Genomic DNA, 24,719 nt, shown 5'->3' on the forward strand with positions numbered 1-24,719 from the left:
TTATAGTAGGTTAAAGTGAAAAAAATAATAGACAGATGATATAAATGAAGTTGTGCTGAAAAAACAGATCCCAAACATGGGTATAGTAAACATTTGTTTATATAGTATAGAAAGGCCAAATCAAAAGGACTGAAAAACGGACAAAATAGGCTCAGACCACTAAGGGTTAATACTTGAATGTTTCTGCAACAGAAGGGACATTGTGCCGATTATTTTATTTCATTTGATTTGATTTGATTTTTTAATACAACTTGATTTAATTATTTCAGTGTGTGTATCAGTACTTTTTGAACATTTTGAGCACAATGTCAACAATACCGCGAAAATAATGATAATTTGGGTCACAATGATCGTGATATGAAATTTTCATATCGTTACATCCCTAGTTTGATCATTGTCAGAGTTGCTTAGATCCATAAAACATATCATCTCAGAGGACTAAATACTGACTTATTGGAACCTTTATAACCAATATTATCAACATTATTAACCCTTCATCTCTCTGTGGTCATAATATTACGGTTGTTTGGTCTAAATGGTTTGTGTCATTTGTCTGTGTATTACACTGTTAGACCAGATAAGTTGAGTTTACTTAAAAAATCTGGGGTAACCTGTTGCCTTAAAAAAATTAACTGAGTAATGAAAACTTGAGGGTGTTAAACATAAAGGCTTGATTTGAATGGAATTGCTATTTTAAGTACAACACACTAAATTCCAAGTTCATTTAACTTAAAATTTGTTGCAATGTCAATTGCTTTGTATAATCGTTAGTAGGGCTGTGTATTGGCAAGAATCTGGTGATACGATACAAATCACAATACTAGGATCACAATACGATATATCGCAATATATCGTATTGTGATCCTAAAAATGAGTAGAATATACTGAACATTTTATAGTAATGGAATAAAACTGAAATCATTTAAGTACATTGTAATTAAAGCATTTTAGTGAATACAAAGTCCGGACTGACAGTGTACAAACTATCTAACCTTATTTGACACCTGTGATTGATATTAGCTGAAGTGATTTTATTTATTATTATTGTGCTGATGGAAGAGTCGGTTAAACCACAGATGTGAAGGCATTTTGTGACATTTCTTGTCAGTTTGAGTCCTGAGGAACTCAAAACTGATCAGAAACGTGTTAGAACCAGTGCTTTGAACTGATGTTGAAATAAAAAGACATTTTTACTGAAATGCATGTAAAAGGACAAAAGCCAAGGTTGTGTGTTGATGATGATGCCATTATTAAGCAGTGAGTGTATTTATAGCGTCCCCTTCCAAAGCAGAACACACGCACTGACCTCCGAAAACTGTTTCTGTCCTCATTTTATAATGTTTTATAAAGGTATTCATCATGCATTTAAGCAGGTTTACTTTATAGACAAACCAGTGGAGTGAAGACAGTCTGCAGTCTCTCAGGTTTTTAGTAGGGCTGTAAGAAAATATCGCTTCTGCAATATATCACAATATTTCATTTCACAATACTGTATCAATATTAAAAAGTACTGTATCAATATTTATTGGTATTTATTCAAATGCAGATATTGTGGAGGTTCATTTTTGTTTTTTTGTTTTTCTTTTTGTTTATATTTTATTTATTATTATTTAACACTTTTTTTATTAAATAATGTTAGTTCCTTTGTTGGGATTGCACAAAAAATCCTGTTCTGATGTTAGTTCTGAACTGATAGAATATGAACATTTGAACAGGATCTGAAACTGGAATGTCTGTAAAACAGAATTTCAGTTTGAACGCAGGAACATTTGGTGATATAACATTAGATCCTGTTGGGATCAAATAAAAATGTGTTTAGTATTTGTGCAGATTTCTGCTGTAATTCAATTCTTCAGGGAAATAATCATTTAAAAAAAGAAACAAACAAAAATTTTCCATTTTAACAGTATCATGATATATCGTGATATATAGTATCATGATCCTAGTATTGTGATTTGTATCATATCACCAGATTCTTGCCAATACACAGCCCTAATTATAATATTATCCTCTGCATTCTCCATTTTTCAGTGTAAATCATGTGTTTTCCTATATTTAATTCACTGATCATGTAGATGGTCATTAAAGCTCAGAGTAAATTTAAAGGTTGTAAACCCAGTGTGTCCATCCACTGTCACTGATCCAACTCCATGGGTTTTACTGGTGAATCAGTGTTGTAGAAGATGACAGTGTTTCCACATTGATTATGGAGCCTCTGAACGTCCAAATGGGTCATATCTGATGACCATGAAGAGATGAAGAACTGTATTTAACACCAATTATTGACTTGGATTGAAAGGATTAGTGGATCAACAGGTATTCAATAGTTTAGATCAGTAGATGGTTTGGGTTAACTGTTTGGCTCTTTATGGGTTAAATAAACACAGTAGGAAATAAAAGTAGTGAGGATCATTCTACTGTCTGTGCTTTGGCTGTGACCATATTATACATTCTTACTATCGTCATATTTAATGTAGAATCCAGGCAAATAGCACTGTTTTAATTTTTTCTCCCAACTGCTAAAAACATTCTGGAGGAAACACCGTCATACTGATGAGACATGATCAGACACTTCAGAGTTTCTAACCAGTCCTCTCCTCTCCCCCCAAACTCCGCCCCCTCAGCCTGGCGTTGCACCCAGAGCGCTCCCTGGTGGCGACGGGGCAGGTGGGGAAGGATCCGTACGTGTGCGTGTGGGACTCGTTCACGGTCCAGACCGTGTCCCTGCTCCGTGACGGACACACCCACGGCATCGCCTGCCTGGCCTTCAGCTCTGACGGACAGGTAAGAAACATGAAAACAGTGGACGTCAGTGGGGTCATGGAAAGATGTTCAATGTTCTGGTTCCACTGACAGGACCAACCTACAGAAGGACATACAGATGAAGGGGCTGGTGCAAGTTTGCATTTTAATTGACAGCCAAACCCCAAGTGGCTCCATCATGGCACCAGTTCATCCATCGGTCCAGTTTCCCAGAGTGCCAGTCAACTAGAGGCTGTAAAAATGACTCAGTGTTACAGATGTGAAGTTTTAAAGGTATAATATTAAATGACTTATTTGTGCAGAGTTCCTCCTGTTCCCCTTCTGCTGGGTTGGAGAGTCCAGAGGCCGAGGCTGCTTTAACAACTGACAAAAGCTGCTGCTCCCTCTCAGCTCAGTTTACCTCAGTTTACCTCAGATATTTACTGTATTTCACACTAAAATGGACCATTTGTAAATTTTGTCTGGATTTTTCATTTTCTTCCAACCTTAACATATTCATCTGATTAATTTTCAACTCAAACCTTAGAATTTAAGAACCTTAGTCACAGTTAATTGTTCTAATATGGATGGAACTCATAGGATTAACATAATCTTACTACTGGCGATTATTGTTATTGCTGTTATTATTATTATTATTATTATTATTATTATTCATGTACTTTAATAGTATATTTTAGGTCAAATGATGGTGTCCCTAACTTTTTCATAAATGTGAGGAATGGATATATATTTATGAATTAACAAAACATGAAATGTATTCATTTTTTTTTTACAGTGAAATACAAGTCAAAATACTACAAAATATATCTTCGTTTTAATGTGTATTTTTCATGCCAACCCAAATCTGTCTCATTTGGGTCTATAAGACATGGCTAAACCCAATATCAGTCATGCTGTAGAAAATGTTGAATGTAAACTCTTTTGTGAAGTCAAGGCAACATTGGAGTCAAACTGACCCTTAAAATAATAGGAAGACAAAAAATAAAAGATATGCAGGTTTTGATGGTTAAAAATGTTGTAAATGTTGTAAATGTTTCTATACATTGTTTTGTTTTTAACCCTTTCATGCATAGTGGTCACTACGGTGGACAGTTCTTCTCCAGCTGTTCTCTTGTATATTCATGGGTTTTGTTGTTTTAGTTCCATATCAGCCAACACACTGGACACTTCTGCACAATCACAAACACTGACATTCAGACCAGCACTGTTATGTTCTTGATAAACCTGATCTGAACTAACATGTTTAATGTAAATCACTTGCTAGTTGTTACTGGACTATAATTAACAGTTTTGTTGAACAAAAAGTTTTGTTTTTTTTTTGCAAATTATCTCCATTAACTGAGTAATTAGAGTATGTTAAAATTAGGGCTGGGCAAGTTAATGCGTTATTACCGCGTTAACGCAGTCATTAAATAACGCCGACAATTTTTTTAATCTCCCGTTAATGCCGTTCTGCCTTTCAAGCAAGTCTTAGTTCATTTATACATTTGGGCTCTTATTTTGAAACTCGTGCTTTTATTTTGGCGCTCCACACGCCGGTGCTCTGTGTGAACTGTGCACGAGCTGACAGGAGAAAAGTGAGCGAGCTTTAACGAGTAATGCTGAACCAAACTGTTTAACTCCTGCAGTTCAGCGCCTGTTTGTATCTATCATTCTGTTGTTTGCTAAATAATTTCACATGCAAACGTGCCGTTAGAAACATGGATGTGTATTTTGGATGTGTTTATTACAATGTGTTATTAACATGTTTAAGCTACAGACGTCTTAGCTTGGTCAGTACAATTCTAACTCCTATTCTTCTGCTTGTGTGCGTGTAGCATTAGCTCAGCAGATAGACAGCAGGTTTAACAAGAAAAGCCTAAAACTTGTGTCCAAATCTGTTCCTGTAGACTCACTGTAAAACTGACACATACAAACAAAATATGTCTGAGTTCTGTTCACTGCCTTAGTACATTTACATGGCATTATACATTTAAATGAATGGGAAAAAGACCGCTAGCTCGATGCTAACTTCAATGGGAAAATCCATAGACACGCTAACGATTAGCATTTACAGATTAAGTTAAGATTTACGTCTTTTTATCCAGTAACAAAGGTTCACATCAGAGATATTTGATACTATTCATTCTGACAACAACTGAACAGAAAATACTCACAGGCAAACGTTTTGGGGCCATACAAACAGAGTGAAAGAAACGTGTCTGTTAGCTCCTTCTTGTGTCTGAACTGACTACGGGAACACTGAAAGGACAAAACATACGTTAGTGACACATATTCCGACCACTAGAGGGCCCCCTTTGTTTACTTTGAACAACTGAACATCACATATTATTGTTCTTATTAGTATTAGTACTGATTAGTGGGACTAAGACTCCTGTCAATCACTCACAACCGGAAATAAACCTGTGTGGACATAAACATGTGTAACAGTAGCGGTCTGTTCCATCGACATTTTCATTTGAAATGTCTTCAGATGGTGGGGGGGGAGGACACAGGTGTTTGGAAGCACTGACATGTGCAATTATTTTTATCAGCGGAGTACTGCAGTCTGAAATATCACTGAAAGGAAATACACACTGTTGATGCCGGAACCCCCCCCCCCCCCCCCCCCCCCCCCAATATAACTATGTGATTAGTCGCAGAAATCCACGCAATTAATTGTGATTGAAAATTTTAATCGCTGCCCAGCACTAGTTAAAATGTAAGAAAACATCAGATTAGCTGCATTAAAAATGTTTTTATTTCATAGTTTTCACACAGTTTATCACTTTCTACTGATGGGTTTTAAATCCTTGTTTCTTTGCTTCAAAAATTAAACACATGGTGTCCAGCTGAGTGGACATTTTTTTAACTCCATGAAAAATAGGTTCATGAAAAAATTCAATTGTATTGTTTTTTTCATGCCTAAAGACGAATAAAAACAAAAACATTGACCACGGTTGTCATAATTCATGCATGAAAGGGTTAAATCACCCAGTTAGTCATGTTAGACAGGCTGTTGGTACATTCCAAACATCCGGGTTCTTTCTTCTTGGAACTGGTTTGTGATGGTGTAGGAAATGTCAAGTATGTGAAGGGTTAAACTCAGACTCAGGAGCAAATGAAGTCATGTGCTTTGGTTTTATAATCCTAATCCAAACCTAATGAAAAGAAGAGATGGTAAGGGTTAAACACCTTTGTTTTCTTTGCATCTTTACAGAAATATTGAAATGTTTAAGTGATAATTCCTGGACTGCCTAAGGATTATAAAACATCCAGAAACAAACCCAGTCTGAGTGACTCTGCTGGGTCGGCACTGACTGCAGGACTGGAGTAAATCAAAGCAAACACAGAATCAATAAAATAATCATAAAACTGACTTAATAATAAATCAGACTCTGCTTGAGGCTGATTTATTATTGAATTGACCAGCGAGAGTGAATATTTTTCAGAACCTGAAACCCGTGGTAATATTGTTAATGCTACTGCAGGCGTTAAACAGAAACTGAAATCCACACAAAGACGGTCTATTACAGCAAGTTTCAGTAACAAGGCATTTCAAAATGGGCACAAAAGGTATAACTTGGCTTTAGGAGATAAGAAATGGAGTTTATTTCCAGTCAAATCTCAACCAAAAAATAAATAAAAAATTACAAATGGCCTTCAGTTACAAACAGAATGTGGGTTTTCAAAATCAGAACAAACTCATGAATTTAATGCACAAATGTACACCACATACTGTATGTCTTCAGAAACAACTACAGCTAGTTTTACAAGACAAAAAACTCTTTAGTCTTTACCATAGAACCAGTGACATGCAGTGGGGTTCATGGCTGGGGAGGCACTGACTCTTTCAGAACCAGATCTACAAATACATGGAGGCCTGAGAAACTGGAATAGAGAGAGTGAGCCAAAGGAACGGCCTGGGTATATGGGCTGTGCATCAGGTCAGCATAGGTAGACTGGCAGGAAGTCAACAGGAAACCTTCAAAAAGAGCCATTTCAAACTAAAAATAAAAAAAAGTTTATGGTCTTACCTTTATTTGTACATGAAATCCATGCGCCGATCCTGGTGAATTAAAGTGTATAAAAAAGAACGAAGACGATTATAAGCGCATGAATCTGTGGACTCACTGGTGCCATCTATCATGAGGCAGGGGTACTGTGTGCCTCCCCTAGGGACTGTTTCACTGCGGTTTTAGGATTAATCTGCGAGCCTAAACACATTACAGAAATACATTCCATACGTTATGCAGATTATGGAAGGACAGAGCATAGAATCAGAGTGTTTGAAAGCATTTGAACTGCGATATACAGAGGGACAGCCACACAGTATTTTCATCGGGTACCAGCAGAGTTCATGAGGGGAGGAGACAGTTCTGCTGGAGGCACAGCACAGCGCTGCCTCCTCCCTGTATTTGAACGGAGCATGCGGAAATTCTGCTATTCTAATTAAAAAAAAAAAAAATAGTAATAATAATAATAACAATATTGGATTCGAACAGAAAAGGAGTTTATAGGACATACCAGCTGACAACTATCAACATTTATTATATTTTATAGTCAAGTTTTTTTTCTTTTCAAGATTGACAAGGGAGGCTCTGCCTCCCCTGCCTCCTCTGACTGCACGTCACTGCATAGAACGCATACACACACACACACAATACTACTACTATTACTACTACTACAACTAATAATAATAGTAATAATAGCAATAAAAATAAAACAATCTTCCATCATGTACTGATGGAAATTCCCACAAATGTGTGGCTAAAACATGTTCACTGTAGGAAAATAATCCCACAGGGGCAAAAAAAAAGGTATACAATAAAATAATAACAGCTGATTAGATAGATTTCAATATAAGTAGATTTAAGTATGGAAAATATTGTACTTTTAAAGAGTTGATCAAATGAACTTCAGTAGGCCTGAATATTGAATGAAACCAAACTAAATTCACAAAGCAGGTAGATTAAATTAATCAAATATTTAACAAATTCAAAATTGTTCAGTATTTCTACATAAATTATTTACAATTTTAGAGCTAAAATTTTGTTTTAGAGTTTCTTAAATTATTTTATAGATTTTAATTATTTGAAATCCATTCAGAATAACTAAATATCTTTTTTTTTTTCCTTTTTTTTAACAATTACTTCATAATCATATATTAGACAATCAATATTAGACTTCATTTATTCTCAGATGTTATTTGACCAAAGTAACAAAATCAAGTGGAAATTAGAGAGTGAAATCATTAACTTTAAAATAGGTCAAATTAATACATTTTCTTACTTCTTGATTGTTTAAAGTGGCTGGCTTGTGTTTGCAGTTATCCGGCAGTGTTTGTGTCGTAGTGCTGTAAACTGTGACTTTTCTTGCGAGAGACGAGATCTAGGCCCTCGGGGCAGAGGAGAGAAGTGGCAAGTGGCGTATTCAGCCCTAGAGACCCTAGTGGGAAGGGGGGGGGCTTCTGTTCTCCCCCTACCAAGCCTTTTAATCACCACAATTACTGAAGCTGTTTAATTAAGGTAAAAATCCTGCACAGTTTTGCTTTAAAGTTTACTCCTTATAGAGTTAGATTTAATGTAATACTTCTTAAAACTAGTTTAGTTAATTAAGAAAATGTATATTCAAGTATTAACGGGCTCATATTTGTCTAAACCCACTTGTATTAGTCTGTGCTTCATTTCTTTGTGTATTTGGACCCTAATAGTTGAGACAGTTTGAATTTGAACCCTCCAGCTGCTGCTAAACTATCTTTATGTTCATTCCAGCAACAACTGAGTGGATTTCTGCAACCTGTTTGAATTCCTTCTTAGTTTATTACGTCTATATCTAATTATGTCACAACATTTGCACATATAAGGTCCAGACTTCAGACCAACATTTCTCCGAGTACGACATAATTGTTCGTCAGCAGCAGCGGTTGTAGTAAAAACTGAAAATATGTCCAAACTTCAAGCCCATTACCTAAAATATTCAGTTGTCGGTTGTATTAACGAATTCAAGTGGTTGAAGGGGACAGAGCAGCACAGCTGACAACCTGGAGGGGGCGGGGCCTGAAGTGGCTCATGTGCATTTAAAGGGCCAGCGCTCCAAACCACCTTTCTGGTGTCATTCCTCAGAAACAGGGTTGAAGATGGACCTGTGGAGTTGAATGAATGAAGAATTCAGAGCCAAACAGAGCATTTACAGTTTATGGAGACCACAGGGAAATGTGGGAAAAGGAAGAATTCCATTTAAAAAAGCAAAATATCACTGTTTTAAAGGTGCTGTATGTAGGATTGTGGCAAAACTGGTACTGCAATCACATTTAAATACTGTAGAGTGTGGATTCCTCTGTGCCTCCCCCCAGACTAGGGGTGACAGATCCAGCATGAGCGTCTACTACTAGCGTTTCCACTAATCCTTGCCACCACACCATAAATTTCATACAAAAAAATCATGACCAGACTTATTCTACGTCTTCACCAGGGCCAGGAGAAAAGACTACGGCCCTGCCCTGGAAGAAGAGACCACCGGTCTGGGACCGGGTGCAGAGGCCGCGGCCCCGGCTCTCAGTGGTTCTTATGGTGGTCAGACTAAGGCAGAGCTGGTGTCGGTCTTCAAATTCTTCTCCTCTTTCAGTCGTCTCCATGTTTCTAAATCATCTCCTATACATCTCCTTGTTTTGTTTCTCACTTTGTCACGACGTCTTTGGGAATAATCCCAGTCCTTTTTGGCTTATTAAGGTCAGACATTTGTGATCAGAAATGTTCCAGCTGCAGCTCAGTGGAACTGCCAACCTGGATGAACAAAGGTACTGACTCTGTGATTGGCAGACAGGTGATGGGCGGAGCCTCAGACCCAAACACACAGTGACATCAGAAACATCATTTGGGGGCTGACACTGAGCTTTTCAAATGTGAATATTCTGTGTGGACTACTACTGTCAGTGAGATCAGGATTTAAATGAACAGGATTCCTTCATGTCTGTGACAGTCAGGACCATTTTATAATTACTGAGAACAGAATTCCTACAGACTGCACCTTTAAGTGTTAATTTAATCCAGTGTAATGTTTTCCAGTGTTGTCACGTGTTTGCAGCTAAAGTGGATTCAAACTAAACCAGCCTTGACTGATTTGTTTGTTTTAGCGTTTAGCATCGGTCGGCCTCGATGCCAAGAACACAGTGTGTATCTGGGAGTGGAAGAGAGGGAAGGTCCTGGCCACAGCCACCGGACACTCCGACAGGGTGAGTGTGTGTGTGTGTGTGTGTGTGTGTGTGTGGGGGGGGGGTCTGTGTGGGGGGGTCATGTGTTCTTTAAACTGTGGGTCATTGTGAGCATCACTGACACCTGTGCAGTCTGACATAGTTCTGAAGACCAGAAGCCCCTCCCTCATCATCCACAGCATCTGGACTGGATTTATCAGTGTCCTGTTTCCAATGAATTATTTACTGAACAAAATATAAATGCAACACTCATGCTGCGTTCCAGTCCACCCGTAACCCTTGTTTTTCCATCCTTCTACTGGTGTAAATGCACTGAATGAATGTTCAGTCAAACCTGGGACTTCCACCTGTGAACTCGTACTAGATCCATGTTCTCCCAGTTCCGAGTTCTGACGTCACATAGCAACGGCACCCCCCCATGGATGCGGTGTTTATGCAGATTGTTTATTAAAACAAGGTGTTGATCTGACATTATTTATCTGCAAATGTTCTGCATAATCAGCAGCTGCTCTAGTGTTAGCTAGTTTTCAGTCCAATGAGTGCAAGAATAAATTAATACCAAATATGAATCCAAATATACAAATGACAGAGCAGGTAGAACAGCTTCTCTTGCTTTATGCGCTGTTTTTCCTCCTCTGTTTCCCTCAAATAAGCAAAAAGCAAACACCTTTGGGATAGAAATGATCGTAAATGAACATAACGTACGGTCCACCATGCTGATCTAGCTCCCACAATTCCTTGCGCTCAGGCAGTTTGGTGTGAATTACCTGGAACGTTACAAAGTCGTGAGTCATGATTTGAAGTCATGACTTACTGGCTCAAAAAACGTCCTGGAACGCAGCATTATTTTTGCTAGTTAGTTTGGTTAATGTGATAAAGAGAGTGAGTGCTGGATCTTACTGATTTAAGGATGTATTTTTTTCCAAAGTAAACTAAAGGCTAAAGACTGTCAGTGTTTTTTTTTTTGTTTGTTTGTTTGTTTGTTTTTTTTAACTCTGTACTTTTTTACGTGTACTACAAAATAACATTTAGCATGGCATTCATCCTATAGTTTCATATAACTGTCAATTTTACCATCTTCTCCTGCTGGTAATGTGACTAATATTGTTCTACAGGTGAAAGAAACCAGGATTGTCTTGGCAGTCAATGGTTACGGACACAGTTAACATATTATTGGAACAGAATAGAGTAGAATAGAATAGAATAGAATAGAATGCCTTTATTGTCATTAAACATATGTACAACGAAATTATAAGAGACAACTCTCTAGTGGTGCGTAGTGCAAAACAGTTTAAAAGAAGAAGAAAAGAAAAGTGTAAATATATATACAGAATAAAAACAGGCATGTCACCAACCAAGAAACAGTAGACATAAGTATATACTGCACTATGTTTCTGTGCACATAGTGAGCACATAGATAGTAGTTGTTGTAACTCCAGACACACTTAATATCTAAAACACAGGTGTCAAACATGCGGCCCGGGGGCCAAATTCGGCCCGCCAAAGGGTCCAGTCCGGCCCTGGGGATGAATTTGTGAAATGCAAAAATTACACTAAGATATTAACAATCCTTTTAGTTCAGGTTCCACATTCAGACCAATATGATCTAAAGTGGATCAGACCAGTAAAATACGATCATAATAACATATAAATAATGACAACTCCAAATGTTTCTCTTTGTTTTCTACTTCTACTTCTCTTTTTTCTACTTTTTAAATGTAAATATTTTCATGTATTTACACTAAAACAAAGTAGAATTTTGCAACAAATGTGAATAACTTGAACAAATATGAACAACCTGAAATGTCTTAAGAGAAGTAAGTACAATTTTAACAATATTCTGTCTGTTACTAAATGTTTTGTGTGTTTGTAGATCCACTGTGATCTGTAAGTTCTAATGTACATGTGTAAATGATAAACTGAGGCAGAATATTGTTAAAATTACACTGATTTTTTCAGTTTGTTCATGTTATTCATGTCTTTTTTATAAGACTAGTTTGTCGATGTAAACCTTTTCATAATGTAAATTTACTTTTTCGCTCTAAAACAGAGAAAAGTTTGGAGTTGACATGATTTCTATATTATTATGTTATTATTTTACTGGTTCGGCCCACTGCAGATCAAATTTAGCTGAATGTGGAACTGAACTAACATGAGTTTGACAGCCCTGATTTAAAAGAACAAATAATACATTGACTTCCTCAAATATCACAAGGGACAATTCTGTTCTTCCTAAATATTCTCTATCTGAACCGAGGCCCTTTAAGGTAAGGTTAGAGTTCGATTTAAAGTCAAATTAACCCTTTCATGCATAATGGTCATTACAGTGGACAGCTATTCTCCAGCTGTTCTTTTGTATATTCATGGATTTTGTTGTTTTAGTTTCATATCAGCCAACACATTGGACGCGAATACATCATCCCATACATTGCATTTGATAACATTACTGTAACTTTGCTGTTCTTGATAAACCTGATCTAACATGTTTGACTATAAAAGAATTCCTTGTTATTGTTATTAGTCTGTAATTAACAACAAAAATTTGTCATTTGTTTTTTTTTTTTTTTTTTGCATATTATCTCCATGAAGTGACTAATGACTACTAGAATATGTTAAAATGTGAGAAAACATCAGATTAGCAGCATTAAAATGTTTTTATTTCATAGTTTTTGCACAGTATATCAGTAAATACATGTTTCTTTGCTTCATAAATTAAACTCATGGTGTCCAGCTGAGTGGACATTTTTGCATCTCTATAAAAAAAACTTCAATTGCATTGTTTTTTTAATGCCTAAAGAGGAATAAAATCACTCAAGAAAAAAATCTTGATTAATGTTCTCATAATCCATGCATGAAAGGGTTAATGTAAAGTCAGTTAGATTAGTGGATATGTTTTTTAGAGTATAACCATGTAAATCTGTTTTCAGTGGAGTTAGGTCTGGATCAGGGTTTAGTTTAGGTTTAGTTTAAACATGTTGTGATTAAAGGTTAGAGAAACTCCAGGAAGTTAATATAAATCAAAGAAAAGTCCCATAAAGTGATGTAAAACTCCTGTATGTGTATTGTGTGTACTGTGCATGTTCTGTAGACTTCTCATGTTCCATTTACCTCCTCCGTCCTCCAGATCTTTGACATCTGCTGGGATCCTTTCCAGCAGAACCGTCTGGTGAGCTGTGGAGTCAAACACATCAAGGTAACACAACACAGACAACACGGACACATAGGAAACTGTTGATGTTATTTTTTGCATCAAGGTTTCTGGTTCATGTCAGCGACTGACAACTGAAGCAGATCTGTACCTGCAGGCTATAGGCTTCATTCCACTAACATTTCTATCCTTTACATCCTAAAGAGTTCACTCCTGACGCTATTGCAACAAAAAGACGCCTGGAATCATCTCAGTAGAGTGGGCGAACAGACGCTGCTTTCAGGCACTGATGAGTGTTTGGTCCGAGGTAAAGGCAGCCCTCGGGCCTTTGTGGCGCAAAGTCAGTGCTTTAAGAAGCTCAAGTGGAATAAAGAGTGAAAACATCCACTGGTCACTGTGGAGGACCGGGGTGGACACAGGACAGAGGGCTTTGTGTCCACAGGGATTTTAGGATTTTTGGACTAGTTGGACATGGTACTGAATATTTGTGGGTTTATTGTGAAGGCGTCGTGTTTAGCATCATCTTCATCGTCTTTGTCATGTACGTCGTCTTCGTTAGCAATTTCTTCAAACATCTTCTCTGACAAAACTACTGGTCAGATTAATTTCAAATTTGATATGTAGCTTCCTTGGGACAATGTCTACAAAGTTTGTTCAAAGTTTTGAGAAATTTAGTTTGGAGAAGATTAGAGTAGATTAAGAAGTGGAGATATCAATATAGTTACTATTGAGCACCAGTGCTGTGCAAGTTACGAGGTTATTATCGTTAACGAAAACTAACGAAATGACGAAAACTAGAATTGTAAAAACATTTTCATTAACTGAAATAAATAAAAACTATAATTAAAAGAAAACACAATAACTAACTGAAACTGTATTGTGTGTTTACAAAACTAACTAAAACAGATAAAAATGATGGATAAAATTCCCTTCGTTTTTATCATTGTCAATGTCGGATTGATACAAAATTGATTTATTTCACTCTAACAGTTTTATCTAGCGGCACCATTCAGTACTTCACAGTCCGTCACTTGTGTTCACTTGTGGTTTCCAGTCGTCTTCTGGTCCCCACTCTACCTGGAAACATGGAGACTAAAGTTGGGAGAAAGCAGCAGAGTCCTGTCTGGGATTTATTTGAATAGGAGCACAGAGAAGAAGAGAAAAGAGACCACTGAACTACAACTAAACTAAAACTAAACTAAAACTAAGCATTTAGAAAAAAAAATGAAAACTAATCAAAACTAGCGAACCTGCTCTAAAAAGGAATTAAAACTAACTGAATTAGAGAAAAAAAGTCAGAACTAAATAAAACTAAACTATAATGAAAAATGTAAAACTATTAGAACCTTAGCAAGTTACTTTCAAACTGTAATCCATTACCGATTACTTGTCAGTGTTATTTTAAAGTAATTCTTTAACTTACAATACTACTGTCTCAGAATTGTAATGCGTTACATGACTCCTGTGTTACTTTTGAGTTGCATACAGACTCTTGTCATAAATGGCACGTGCACAGGTTTTTTTTTTTTCAAAGTGGCTACTGACACAGTACTGTGGCACGAAATATCGGTTCATCTATTATCACAGAGCCAATCAGCGCCCTCGTTATATCATGTCTAGACTGGTAACTTTTTACAGCCCAAAAAGTGCCAAGGCAATCAGATAGCAAATAGGTCAGAGTTTGTGATAGCAGAGATTTAACTCAATTCCTGGTCGAAGCAGCATGTTGTCCCTGTAGAGTTTCAAACGGGGGCGTGGGGGGGGGGGGTCGGCAGCACGGCACAGCATAGCACCAAGGGGGCTGGGAGGTCAAATGTGACATTGATATAAATCAGCCGCTTGGACATTGTTCAGAGTGCAGAATTCGGACCACAGCACTCAATACACAACTGACACAGGACTGAGAAGTCACATGACACATTGCTGCACCTAACATGTAGCTCCGCCCACCTTGTCCACTCTCAATTTCACTGACCGCACAGAGCAAAGACCACCATAAAACAACATATAGAGCATTTACAACCATAATTCCTATTCTATACTATATACTATCACTAATTTGTCATTTCTTCCATCAGTTGCCACAGTACTGTGGAAGCAAAATGAAAAGAATGCACTGAAGTATACTCCATATGTGACCACAGTACTGTGGCAACAAGAGGAGAATGAGTTCATGGAACAGTGTCCATGACTGGCTCTAGTACAAATGCTAACATTTGGTTGGCACTGTGGTAATAGACAAACTGACATTTTGTGCCGCAGTACTGTGGCAGTAGACATTGCCTTTTTTTTTTTTTTTTTCCATTTTTGCAATTCATTTATGGGCGAAAAGTGTGTTGTAATGCAAGTGCTATTGAACATGCACTGAGTAAAATTTTACTAAAAATTGATTAGCAATGCCTTACACTACCGTGTTACAGAAAAAAGTAATCTGTCACTGTAATGCATTACTTTTGTAATGCATTACTTCCAACGCTGTTGAGCACTGATAGGAAGTGATATGGGCTTTGATTGAATTAGTTGAGTCCTGCTCCTGTGAAAGTTCCACCCACTTCTATTCAGACCACAGGACTGGAACACACAGACAGAACCTGACAACCTCAAATTCAAGATGTTACAGACTCGTGATAGAACATCATGCTGAGATACAGGGACACTGGTTCTATTTTTTTGTTGCAAAACCATAGACTGTGAAAGAAAAATAAACATTTCAACAATGTCCTCTATCTGTGTTAAAGTGAAATCAGATGTTGCAGAGTCATAGTCTGTACAGTCCAAACTAATGAACATCCTCAGAACATGTGACACAAGCAAAACAAAACCCAGATCGACCTGATGGAACAGAAGAACATGGAGGAGGCAGGATTTATGATGCACTGCAGCCATTCAAAGTGGACGAGTAGGTCCATTATATAGAGTCTATGATGAAGACGTCCCCTTTTAGAACAGCACAATGACAGATTCTACTGCACTAACCCCCCCAGGGCAGACTTTTCCCATGCGCTCTTTGATCGTCAGAGCAGTATTTGTGTGTCTGAAAGCTTTTCCTTTGACCTTTCTACTTCCCCACTACGACAGCCTATCGAACTCATTCAGCTGTACAATCCAAAACAAGGTTCATATTGTAAATCTATGACGATACATAATGGATGTGTGTGTTTGCTTGTAGCTATCGTACAGATGCACTTATATTTGCACACTTGACTTGGATGTAAGAAAAACTTACATTGGATAGAGTTATACTAGTTACACAAGAATGACTACACTGTAAAAAAAATCTGTAATTTAACAGAATTTTCACTGTTTATTTTACAGATTTTTCCTGTATTTTCAAGATACAGGAAAATACCAATGAAATGACAAAAACAGACTGTGATTTTACATGTCAAATGTAAAATAACACAAAAAAACTAACTGTGAATAACCAAAAAATTTAAATTTTTTAAAAGACATGTTTTCTTTTTTCACAGAAAAATACAGTTAAAATAAATTTGCAAATGTATCATAATTTCACAAATACAGGGTGGGGAAGCAAAATTTACAACATTTTGAGGCAGGGATTGAAAGACAGTGTATGACCAATTAGTTTATTGAAAGTCATGAGAATTTATTTGCCACAAGAAAATTTCCATAATAGAAATTGTTTTCATTCTATGTGTCCTCCTTCTTTCTCAATAACTGCCTTCACACACTTCCTGAAACTTGCGCAAGTGTTCCTCAAATATTGGGGTGACAACTTCTCCCATTCTTCTTTAATAGTATCTTTAAGAAAGTGGACATTTCTGTGTGATGTTCTATTGGTAGCATGTTCTAAAACGCCCCAAACAGCAGAATCCAGAGGGTTTAGATCTGGGCTAGAAGGCGGACATAAACATGATTCCTAAAAATTGCTAAAGTTGGATTTGTTGCTCTTGTCAACAAGTGTTTTGGTGTTCTTGTGTAAGATTTTAACTTCAAATCATATTTTACTGCATTTCTAACGGTCTTGTTGTCTACCTCAAGTTCAATTGCCATTTTTCTCATGGACTTGGTTGGATCCTTTAGGATTTTGGATTTGAGAGCTTTAATAAAAGCTTCGGTACGTTTTTTGTTGCTTCCTCCACTTCCAGACTTTCTGGTAATAGTTTTGCTCATAGTCATTCTCTTCTTTCCATTATAAACAGTCTTTATGGACACTCCAACTATTTTTGAAATCTCCTTTGGTGTGACGAGTGCATTCAGCAAATCACACACTCTTTGACGTTTGCTTTCCTGATTACTCATATGGGCAAAAGTTTCTGAAAAGGTATGGATAATAGTGTTAGGTATGATTATGACATCAGTATATGTTTGGGTTCAAAACAACTGACGTAGTGTCTGCTGAGAAAAAACAACTAAATGTTTATTGTAAATTTTGCTTCCCCACCCTGTATTTCTTTTCTATTTATGATATTTAACTGTTAATTTAAAGTTTAATACTGTAAAATAATAATAATAATAATAATAATAATAATAATAATAATAATAATAATAATAATAATAATAATAATAATAAAACGAGAAAAAATTACTGACAATTAACCGTAAAAGAAGTATTAGTTCTGTCAGTTGAACCAGACTTGTTTGTTAATTGACAAATATCTTGTGTAATTACAGGAGGTTTCACAACAAAAATGTTGAATAAATGTATTTTTGTGAATGTATAACATGTATAAGCACTGATAAACTGTCCAAATACAGTTTTTATCAGTGGATTGGACAACTGAGTCTCATTGAAAATTATTTATATATACATTTATAGGTAATTTGTTTGTTTTAATACATGTAAATATTCTTTATTAAACATTAAAAAGTAAAAAAAAATATGCTAAATCTCATGTAAAGTTAGGGCAAAAAACTGTATTTTAATGATGGAAAATTACTGTATTTTTATGAGATGGTTATTTTCCATTATTTAACAGTATTTTTCGGCACCCCTGCTGCCAGAATATTACTGTTTTTTTTACGTTTTTTTTTTTTTTTTTTTTACAGTGTAGGTTTTTCTCACAAATACATGACTGGAATATTTTTAGAGTATAAGAGATTTTTTTCTTGCAGTGTTGGTTCTCATAATTCCCAACTTTATTCTGTTTTCTTTTTGTTTGTTTTTTTTCAAAGCTATGACCTCATACATTTTTTTACTCATTTATTTCTTTTTTTTTTTTACTATATTTTTACACAACATTCAAGTTAAATGGACACTTTAATGATAGAATTTCCATTTTTACTTTGAGTCGTCGCAATATCTTTGATTTCAGACAAAACCTATGTTTTTTTCTCACAAATTTACATCTTTAATCTTGGAAATTCCATTCAGTTTTTTCTTGAACTCTTCCCCTCGGTTCTTTTTTGCCTCATACTCCACTTGTACATGATGAAGTTACCGATACGCTCTTTACTTGTTCCCTTTTATCTCTGTTTCAGTTCTGGTCTCTTTGTGGAAATGCTCTCACACCCAAACGAGGTATTTTTGGGAAGACGGGCGACCTGCAGACCATCCTGTGCATCGCCTCGGCTAAAGATGACATCACATACTCTGGGGCTCTAAACGGTGACATTTATGTCTGGAAGGGGCTCAACCTGATCCGAACCATCCAGGCTGCACATGGGGTGAGTTTTAGACCTAATCTGACCTTTGACCTCCAGGTCAGTTCCCAGTTATGATGATGTGAGTGGACAGGTGACCCCTCCTCTGTCCTGCGTGTGCACGTTCAGGCCGGTATCTTCAGCATGTTTTCCTGTGAGGAGGGTTTCGCCACCGGAGGTAGAGACGGCTGCATCCGACTGTGGGACGTCGACTTTAAACCAATCACCAAGATCGACCTGCGGGAGGCGGAGCAGGGATATAAAGGTATGACATCATCAGACTGACTCAGTAGTGTAACTGTGACATCACCCTGGGGTTTCAAGGTTCAAGGTTACTTTATTTCTACCCGTTGGTAGATTTGTTTTGCAGACATAGTGACTGCATTTGGCATTACAACAAACGATAAAGTGAACCTGTTCGGCAGGTACTTGATCGAGTGTCATGACAACAAGTGCTCAGTGTTCCACCATTCATCAGTACAGCAGCATGGATAAGTAAAAGAATAAAATAAATAAATAAGATCAAATAAATAAAAACAAGATTCAATAAAACATAATAAAAACCTCAAGAAGATAAAAACAGTCTCTGGGATAAAATACCAACCAATACCAACTAAACAAACACAGCATGAAAGAGGGAAAACATTTAATTCAACTTATTCGTAGCCCGTCTCCACTTGGATTTAAAATGTGTTGGGTGGTTAAAATATTATCAAAATTCAAGCGTAAAGGACCACCAAGGTAAATTCCATTATTCAACCACTTGTGAAGGTGGTCTTGGACTTATTCCACCATATACATTTTGTACATTATGCTAATGGTTCTCTCTACAATTAAACTATCCCATCTTCCATATCACATGGTGTTAAAACCAGCCCCCCAAAGGGTCCAGTCTGGCCGGTGGGATGAATTTATGAAATGCAAATATTCCACTGAAAACATTAACAATCACAGGGGTCGAAATCGTTTTAGTTCAGGGTCACTTACAGTCCAATAATAGCATATATGATAACTCAAATTATGATAATTCCATATTTTTCTCTTTATTTTGGTGTAAAAAAAAAAAAGTACATGAACATGAACAAAACTGCACTTATTTTTCTAAAAATTTCAGGTTGTTTATGTTATTCATTTAAAGGATAGTTTGTAGATGTACTGTAAACATATTCATAATTAGGGCTGTGTATTGGCAAGAATCTGGCGATACGATACAAATCACATTACTATGATCACGATTCGATATATCACGATATATCATGATACTGTTAAAAAGGCAATTTTTTGTTTGTTTCTTTTTTTTTTTTTAATGATTTTTTTCCTGGAATAATTGAATTACACCAGACATATGCACAAATACTAAACACATTTTTATTTGATCCCAACAGGATTTAATGTTATATCACCAAATGTTCCTGTGTTCAAACTGAAATTCTGTTTTCCAGACATTCCAGTTTCAGATCCTGTTCAAATGTTCAGATTCTATTAGTTCACAACTAACATCAGAACAGGATTTGAGTTCAATCCCAACAAAGGAATGAACATGATTTAATAAAAGAGTGTTAAATAATAATAAATAAAATATTAACAAAAACAAAAATGAACCTCTGCCTTATCTGCTTTTGAATAAACGCCTAAAAATATCGATACAGTACTTTTTAATATCAATACAGTATCGTGAAATGAAGTATCGTGATATAAAGCAGAACCGATATTTTCTTACACCCCTATTCATAATGTAATTTTACTTTTTCACTCAAAAACATAGAAAAAAAATTGGAGTTGTCATTATTCAAAGATTATTATGTGGATATTTTACTGGTCTGGGGTCATATTGGGCTGAATATGAAAGCTGAACTAAAATGAGTTTGACGGCCCTGCTTTAAGGTTTATACCTGCTGCAGATGTTTTAAAGTAATAATGATGATACTGTGTTTGAGAAAGGGGTGGACTAGACTTTCTATCTATTGTGTGTGAGACCTTTAAACCATCAGGGTCAAAACGGTTTCACCTTTCTTTGAGTCACTTTTTACCTGCAATGAGGTGAAATATCACTACCTCTTTTGTGAGCCAGAATCTCACACCGTCCTCTGTCTCCTAGAGAAAATGAAAAAGATAAGAAATGACAGGCTCTTTTGTCAACTGAATTTAGTTTTCTTGATGAAAAGATGCAGAGGAGATGATAAGTCCTTTTTATTTCATTTTGAAGATATTTTAAACTGCATTTAAAACATCCTGTCTCCGTTTGGAAATAGAAATGATCTGAGGAAAAAAAAAATCTAAATGATGTAAAAGCTATTTTTAAGATGAGAGCTGAGGTGTAAAAGTTTTATTATCTTTCAGTAATAGATGGAAACTGACCTGATTTCATAAAAACCCTGAAGTTTTGAATGTCTGAACCCCTTTTCTTTTCTAAATGCCGCCACCCAGCAGGAGACGGGGTTGAACCGACCGACCACGGCCTCATTTCTATGTCTCCTTTGTAAAGATATTTTAGGGCAAAGGTAAAAAGTAAAGCTGTAAGGAGGTAAAGGTTTTTGTGTCTCTGCTCCTGGTCATCAAGTAGTTCGAGATGTTTTTCCAGAACTCAAAGAAATAAACCTTTTGAAGGCAGGAGCAGCAGAATTATGGATCACCTTAAACAGCAGACACACGTTTACATGATGACATTTTCGAAGCTTAAGATTTTATATTTGGACCAAATTGGGCAGTGATGGAATGCTGGCCTTTCCTTGTCATGGATCTGGACAGAATACTTATACAATGACTCTAGAGGCCTTACACAAAGAGTCATTTTTTTTTTATTAGTATTATATTATATTGTTTTTTATTGGAGCCAAAGTGACACATAAGGAGGTGGACAGTGAACTCACTGAAATCCTTGACTACACTCATTAAATGTACTAATGTATCCTTAAAATGGCAAATGAATTTGAGACAAACAAAAAGACAAGAACAATAAGAATTCTGTGTGCTTACGTGACCTGATGGTGGCGCTGTGGGCTACCATATGACTGTACAAACAGAGGCAAACAAGAAGAATATTCTGCAACTGCAGTGGTTCTTTGTGCTTTTCCTGTCTTTGGAAAACAAACTGTACACATGTCGACTATCAGCTATGTTTAGTGATAGCAGTCAGCTGATTTGTCATGTGAGTTAAATATTGACTATGTCAGTCTTTCTTAAAAAAGACGTTTCCATGAGCACTTTCGAATGCAAAACTCCTCATTTCATTTCATTTCACATGTTTATTTCAAACCTGCTCCCACCGTTAAACACATAAGCGATGTCAACTGGACAGCCGATACACACATGATTTGAAAAGGGGATGGTAGAAAATTCCAACCCCTCACACCACACAACCCATCACAACATTTCACTACACCAATACAAAACAATAGAGAACATTACAGAACAAAACAGAACAAAACCTCTAAACATCCATTAAATATATTTATGAAAATACAACATTGACAGTAATTTACAACACAAAGTGATGCAAATTATGGAAGTCAGAATTGAGTCGAGCCAAAGGCAGCCTCCTCCTGTGTCATGTTCTTTAGTTTGAAGTTTCATCTGTGATTCTCATATACCTTTGACAACAGATAGAAAATTGTGATTTTTCAGCCTTCTCGGCTTCTAACTGAACTGGGTATATTCATCCAGTCACTCCTCCTTTTGCTGCCTCTGTCTGTGTTTCTGATTCCACGGAGACAAACGTGTACAATCTTTGCTTGCATTTGTCACATTTCGCTAACAGTCTGTGTCAGTGCTGTGGTGGAATCCCTTCAGATGTGTTCATGTGCGATCTGGCTCTAATTTGAACAATACAGGTCCTTATTAACTAGGCCTGTAACGGTACACAAAATTTTCGGTTCAATACTTTTTTGGTTTTCAAAGCCACGGTTTGCTTTTTTTTCAGTTTGGTACGGGAAGAAAGAAAACCCCTCAAAATGTCTTTAATGCATTTATTATGAATTTTTGAACATTTTTCCCTCAATTTTTGGAGACAATAGAAAATAGAAAAACAGGAATAATATAATTCTGCTGCTATAAATCAAATAGAAAATAAAATAAATAAAATATTAGTAAATGTATTTTAAACATTAGTATTGCACTTTTCCCAGAAAGGTAGTTTTGAACAAACAACAAAAATCTAATCCCAGTTCTGTCAGTTCACATTCTGCAGAAAAAGAACAAAAAAAATTCCGCATGAAGTGAAACATTAACAAGAGGACAAACTGGTATTCTGTTGAAACAAGCTGAAGAGAAACACTGACAACAAAATTAACCTAATTATTTATTTTATGACAGAGAACAAACTGTTTAGGACACTGTGTGTATTTGTGTGTGTGTGTGTGTGTGTGTGTGTGTGTGTGTGTGTGAGGGTGTGCGTGTGTGTGTGTGTGTGTGTGTGTGTGTGTGAGGGTGTGCGTGTGTGTGTGTGTGTGTGTGTGTGTGTGTGTGTGAGGGTGTGCATGTGTGTGTGTGTGTGTGAGGGTGTGCGTGTGTGTGTGTGTATGTGTGTGTGTGTGTGTGTGTGTGTGTGTGTGTGTGTGTGTAGGCGGTTGTCTTTCACCTGAGCCCACAGTGATCCCAAACAGGACTGTAATGATGGCAGAGGGTCTTCAGTCTCTTCCTTCCAGGTTCACATCATATTTGTTGTTTTTTTTTCCTTATATCAGCTGTTATTTCATATTTCGGGTCAGTGTGCGCTCCTTCAGTATGTCTGTCTGGAACTTGCGTGGATTTAAAGTTCTGCATCAAACAATGTCTTTGTTCCTTTTTCTTTTTCTCATTGTCCTGTGCCGTTTGGGTACAGCTGTGTACTGAACTGAACAGGTGCGTACCGTTCAGTTCAGTGTGTGTACCGTTACAGGCCTAATATTAACATGAGATGACTGCATTTGTGTTCATAATTGTGCATATTCTTAGTCGGTCACCTCCATAACCTCGCACCATACTCTCTTTTATTTGGATTGCAGCTTTTTTATTTTGCATTGCTTTAGTAAATCTGGCCCCAAGTTTTCAAGCAGCTCTATCTGAAGTGTGTTTCTGTGTTTGCTTCATATGTATTAGCCACTAAACCTTTAGGGCAACTGCACAAGAGCAACAGAAAAATTGACAGCTTCTCATATTTTTTGTAGTGGAGTATGAGGAAGAGGAGAAAACGAGGAAAGGTTTTCCCTCTGACAGCAGTGAACATTTCTGAGATGAGTTATGAAGTCAGTGCAGGGTTCTCTCCTCCTTCTCAGGTTTTCTGTTGAAAAAAAGAAAAAAGAAGTTCCCAAATCTTTACCACTTATCTCCTATTTGCTTCATAAAGTCCTCTGAGTTCAGGGAGCTTCGGCTGCTGAACCTCCAGGGCCGACTTCGTAACAAAGTTACAGGAAACATCACCGGCTGAGTCATGGCATCAGCGACAGCAGATGCTGGAATTGGCCAGTGGCGTACGGCTCAACGCTGCTGATAATTGAGTTTTTAATAATGGTGACAGAGTGAAAGTCTAAATTCTTCCCTTACTGAGTTAAAGTTACTTTCAGCCAGTTAATGATTTAACAACCAACTGTAACAAACCTATGTCTGGGTTGAAACAGTGGTGGTTAAAAAGTTAAATCTGAAAACAGTATTTGCACTGCAGTGTGTATTGGCAAGAATCTGGCAATACAATATAAATCACAATACTAGGATCACGATACGATATATCACGATATAAAAAGGCAATTTTTCATTTCTTTTTTAAAATGATTATTTCCTGAAAGAATTTAATTACACCAGAAATCTGCACAAATACTAAACGCATTTTTATTTGATCACAACAGGATCTGATGCTATATCACCAAATGTTCCTGTGTTCAAACTGAAATTATATTTTACAGACATTCCAGTTTCAGATCCTGTTCAAATGTTCATATTCTATTAGTTCAGAACTAACATCACAACATTTTTTTTGTGCGATACCAACAAAGGAACAAACATCTGCCTCTCAGACAGTAAGAAGTGCTTTTAGGATGC

The 24,719-nt window shown here is 36.6% G+C and overlaps 1 protein-coding gene across 1 annotated transcript in view; it reads left to right on the forward strand.

Moving 5' to 3' along the window:
* The window catches only part of LOC115433967 (echinoderm microtubule-associated protein-like 6), a 160,420-nt gene that overhangs the window by 43,174 nt on the left and 92,527 nt on the right, over window positions 1-24,719 (forward strand). The window contains 5 exon segments of the mRNA XM_030155570.1: window positions 2,625-2,784; window positions 9,878-9,976; window positions 13,080-13,148; window positions 18,546-18,731; window positions 18,837-18,972. Of these exon segments, the coding sequence (XP_030011430.1) occupies window positions 2,625-2,784; window positions 9,878-9,976; window positions 13,080-13,148; window positions 18,546-18,731; window positions 18,837-18,972 (650 nt within the window).

The sequence above is a fragment of the Sphaeramia orbicularis genome, chromosome 15 (genome assembly GCF_902148855.1).
Source record: "Sphaeramia orbicularis chromosome 15, fSphaOr1.1, whole genome shotgun sequence".
Taxonomy (NCBI): domain Eukaryota; kingdom Metazoa; phylum Chordata; class Actinopteri; order Kurtiformes; family Apogonidae; genus Sphaeramia; species Sphaeramia orbicularis.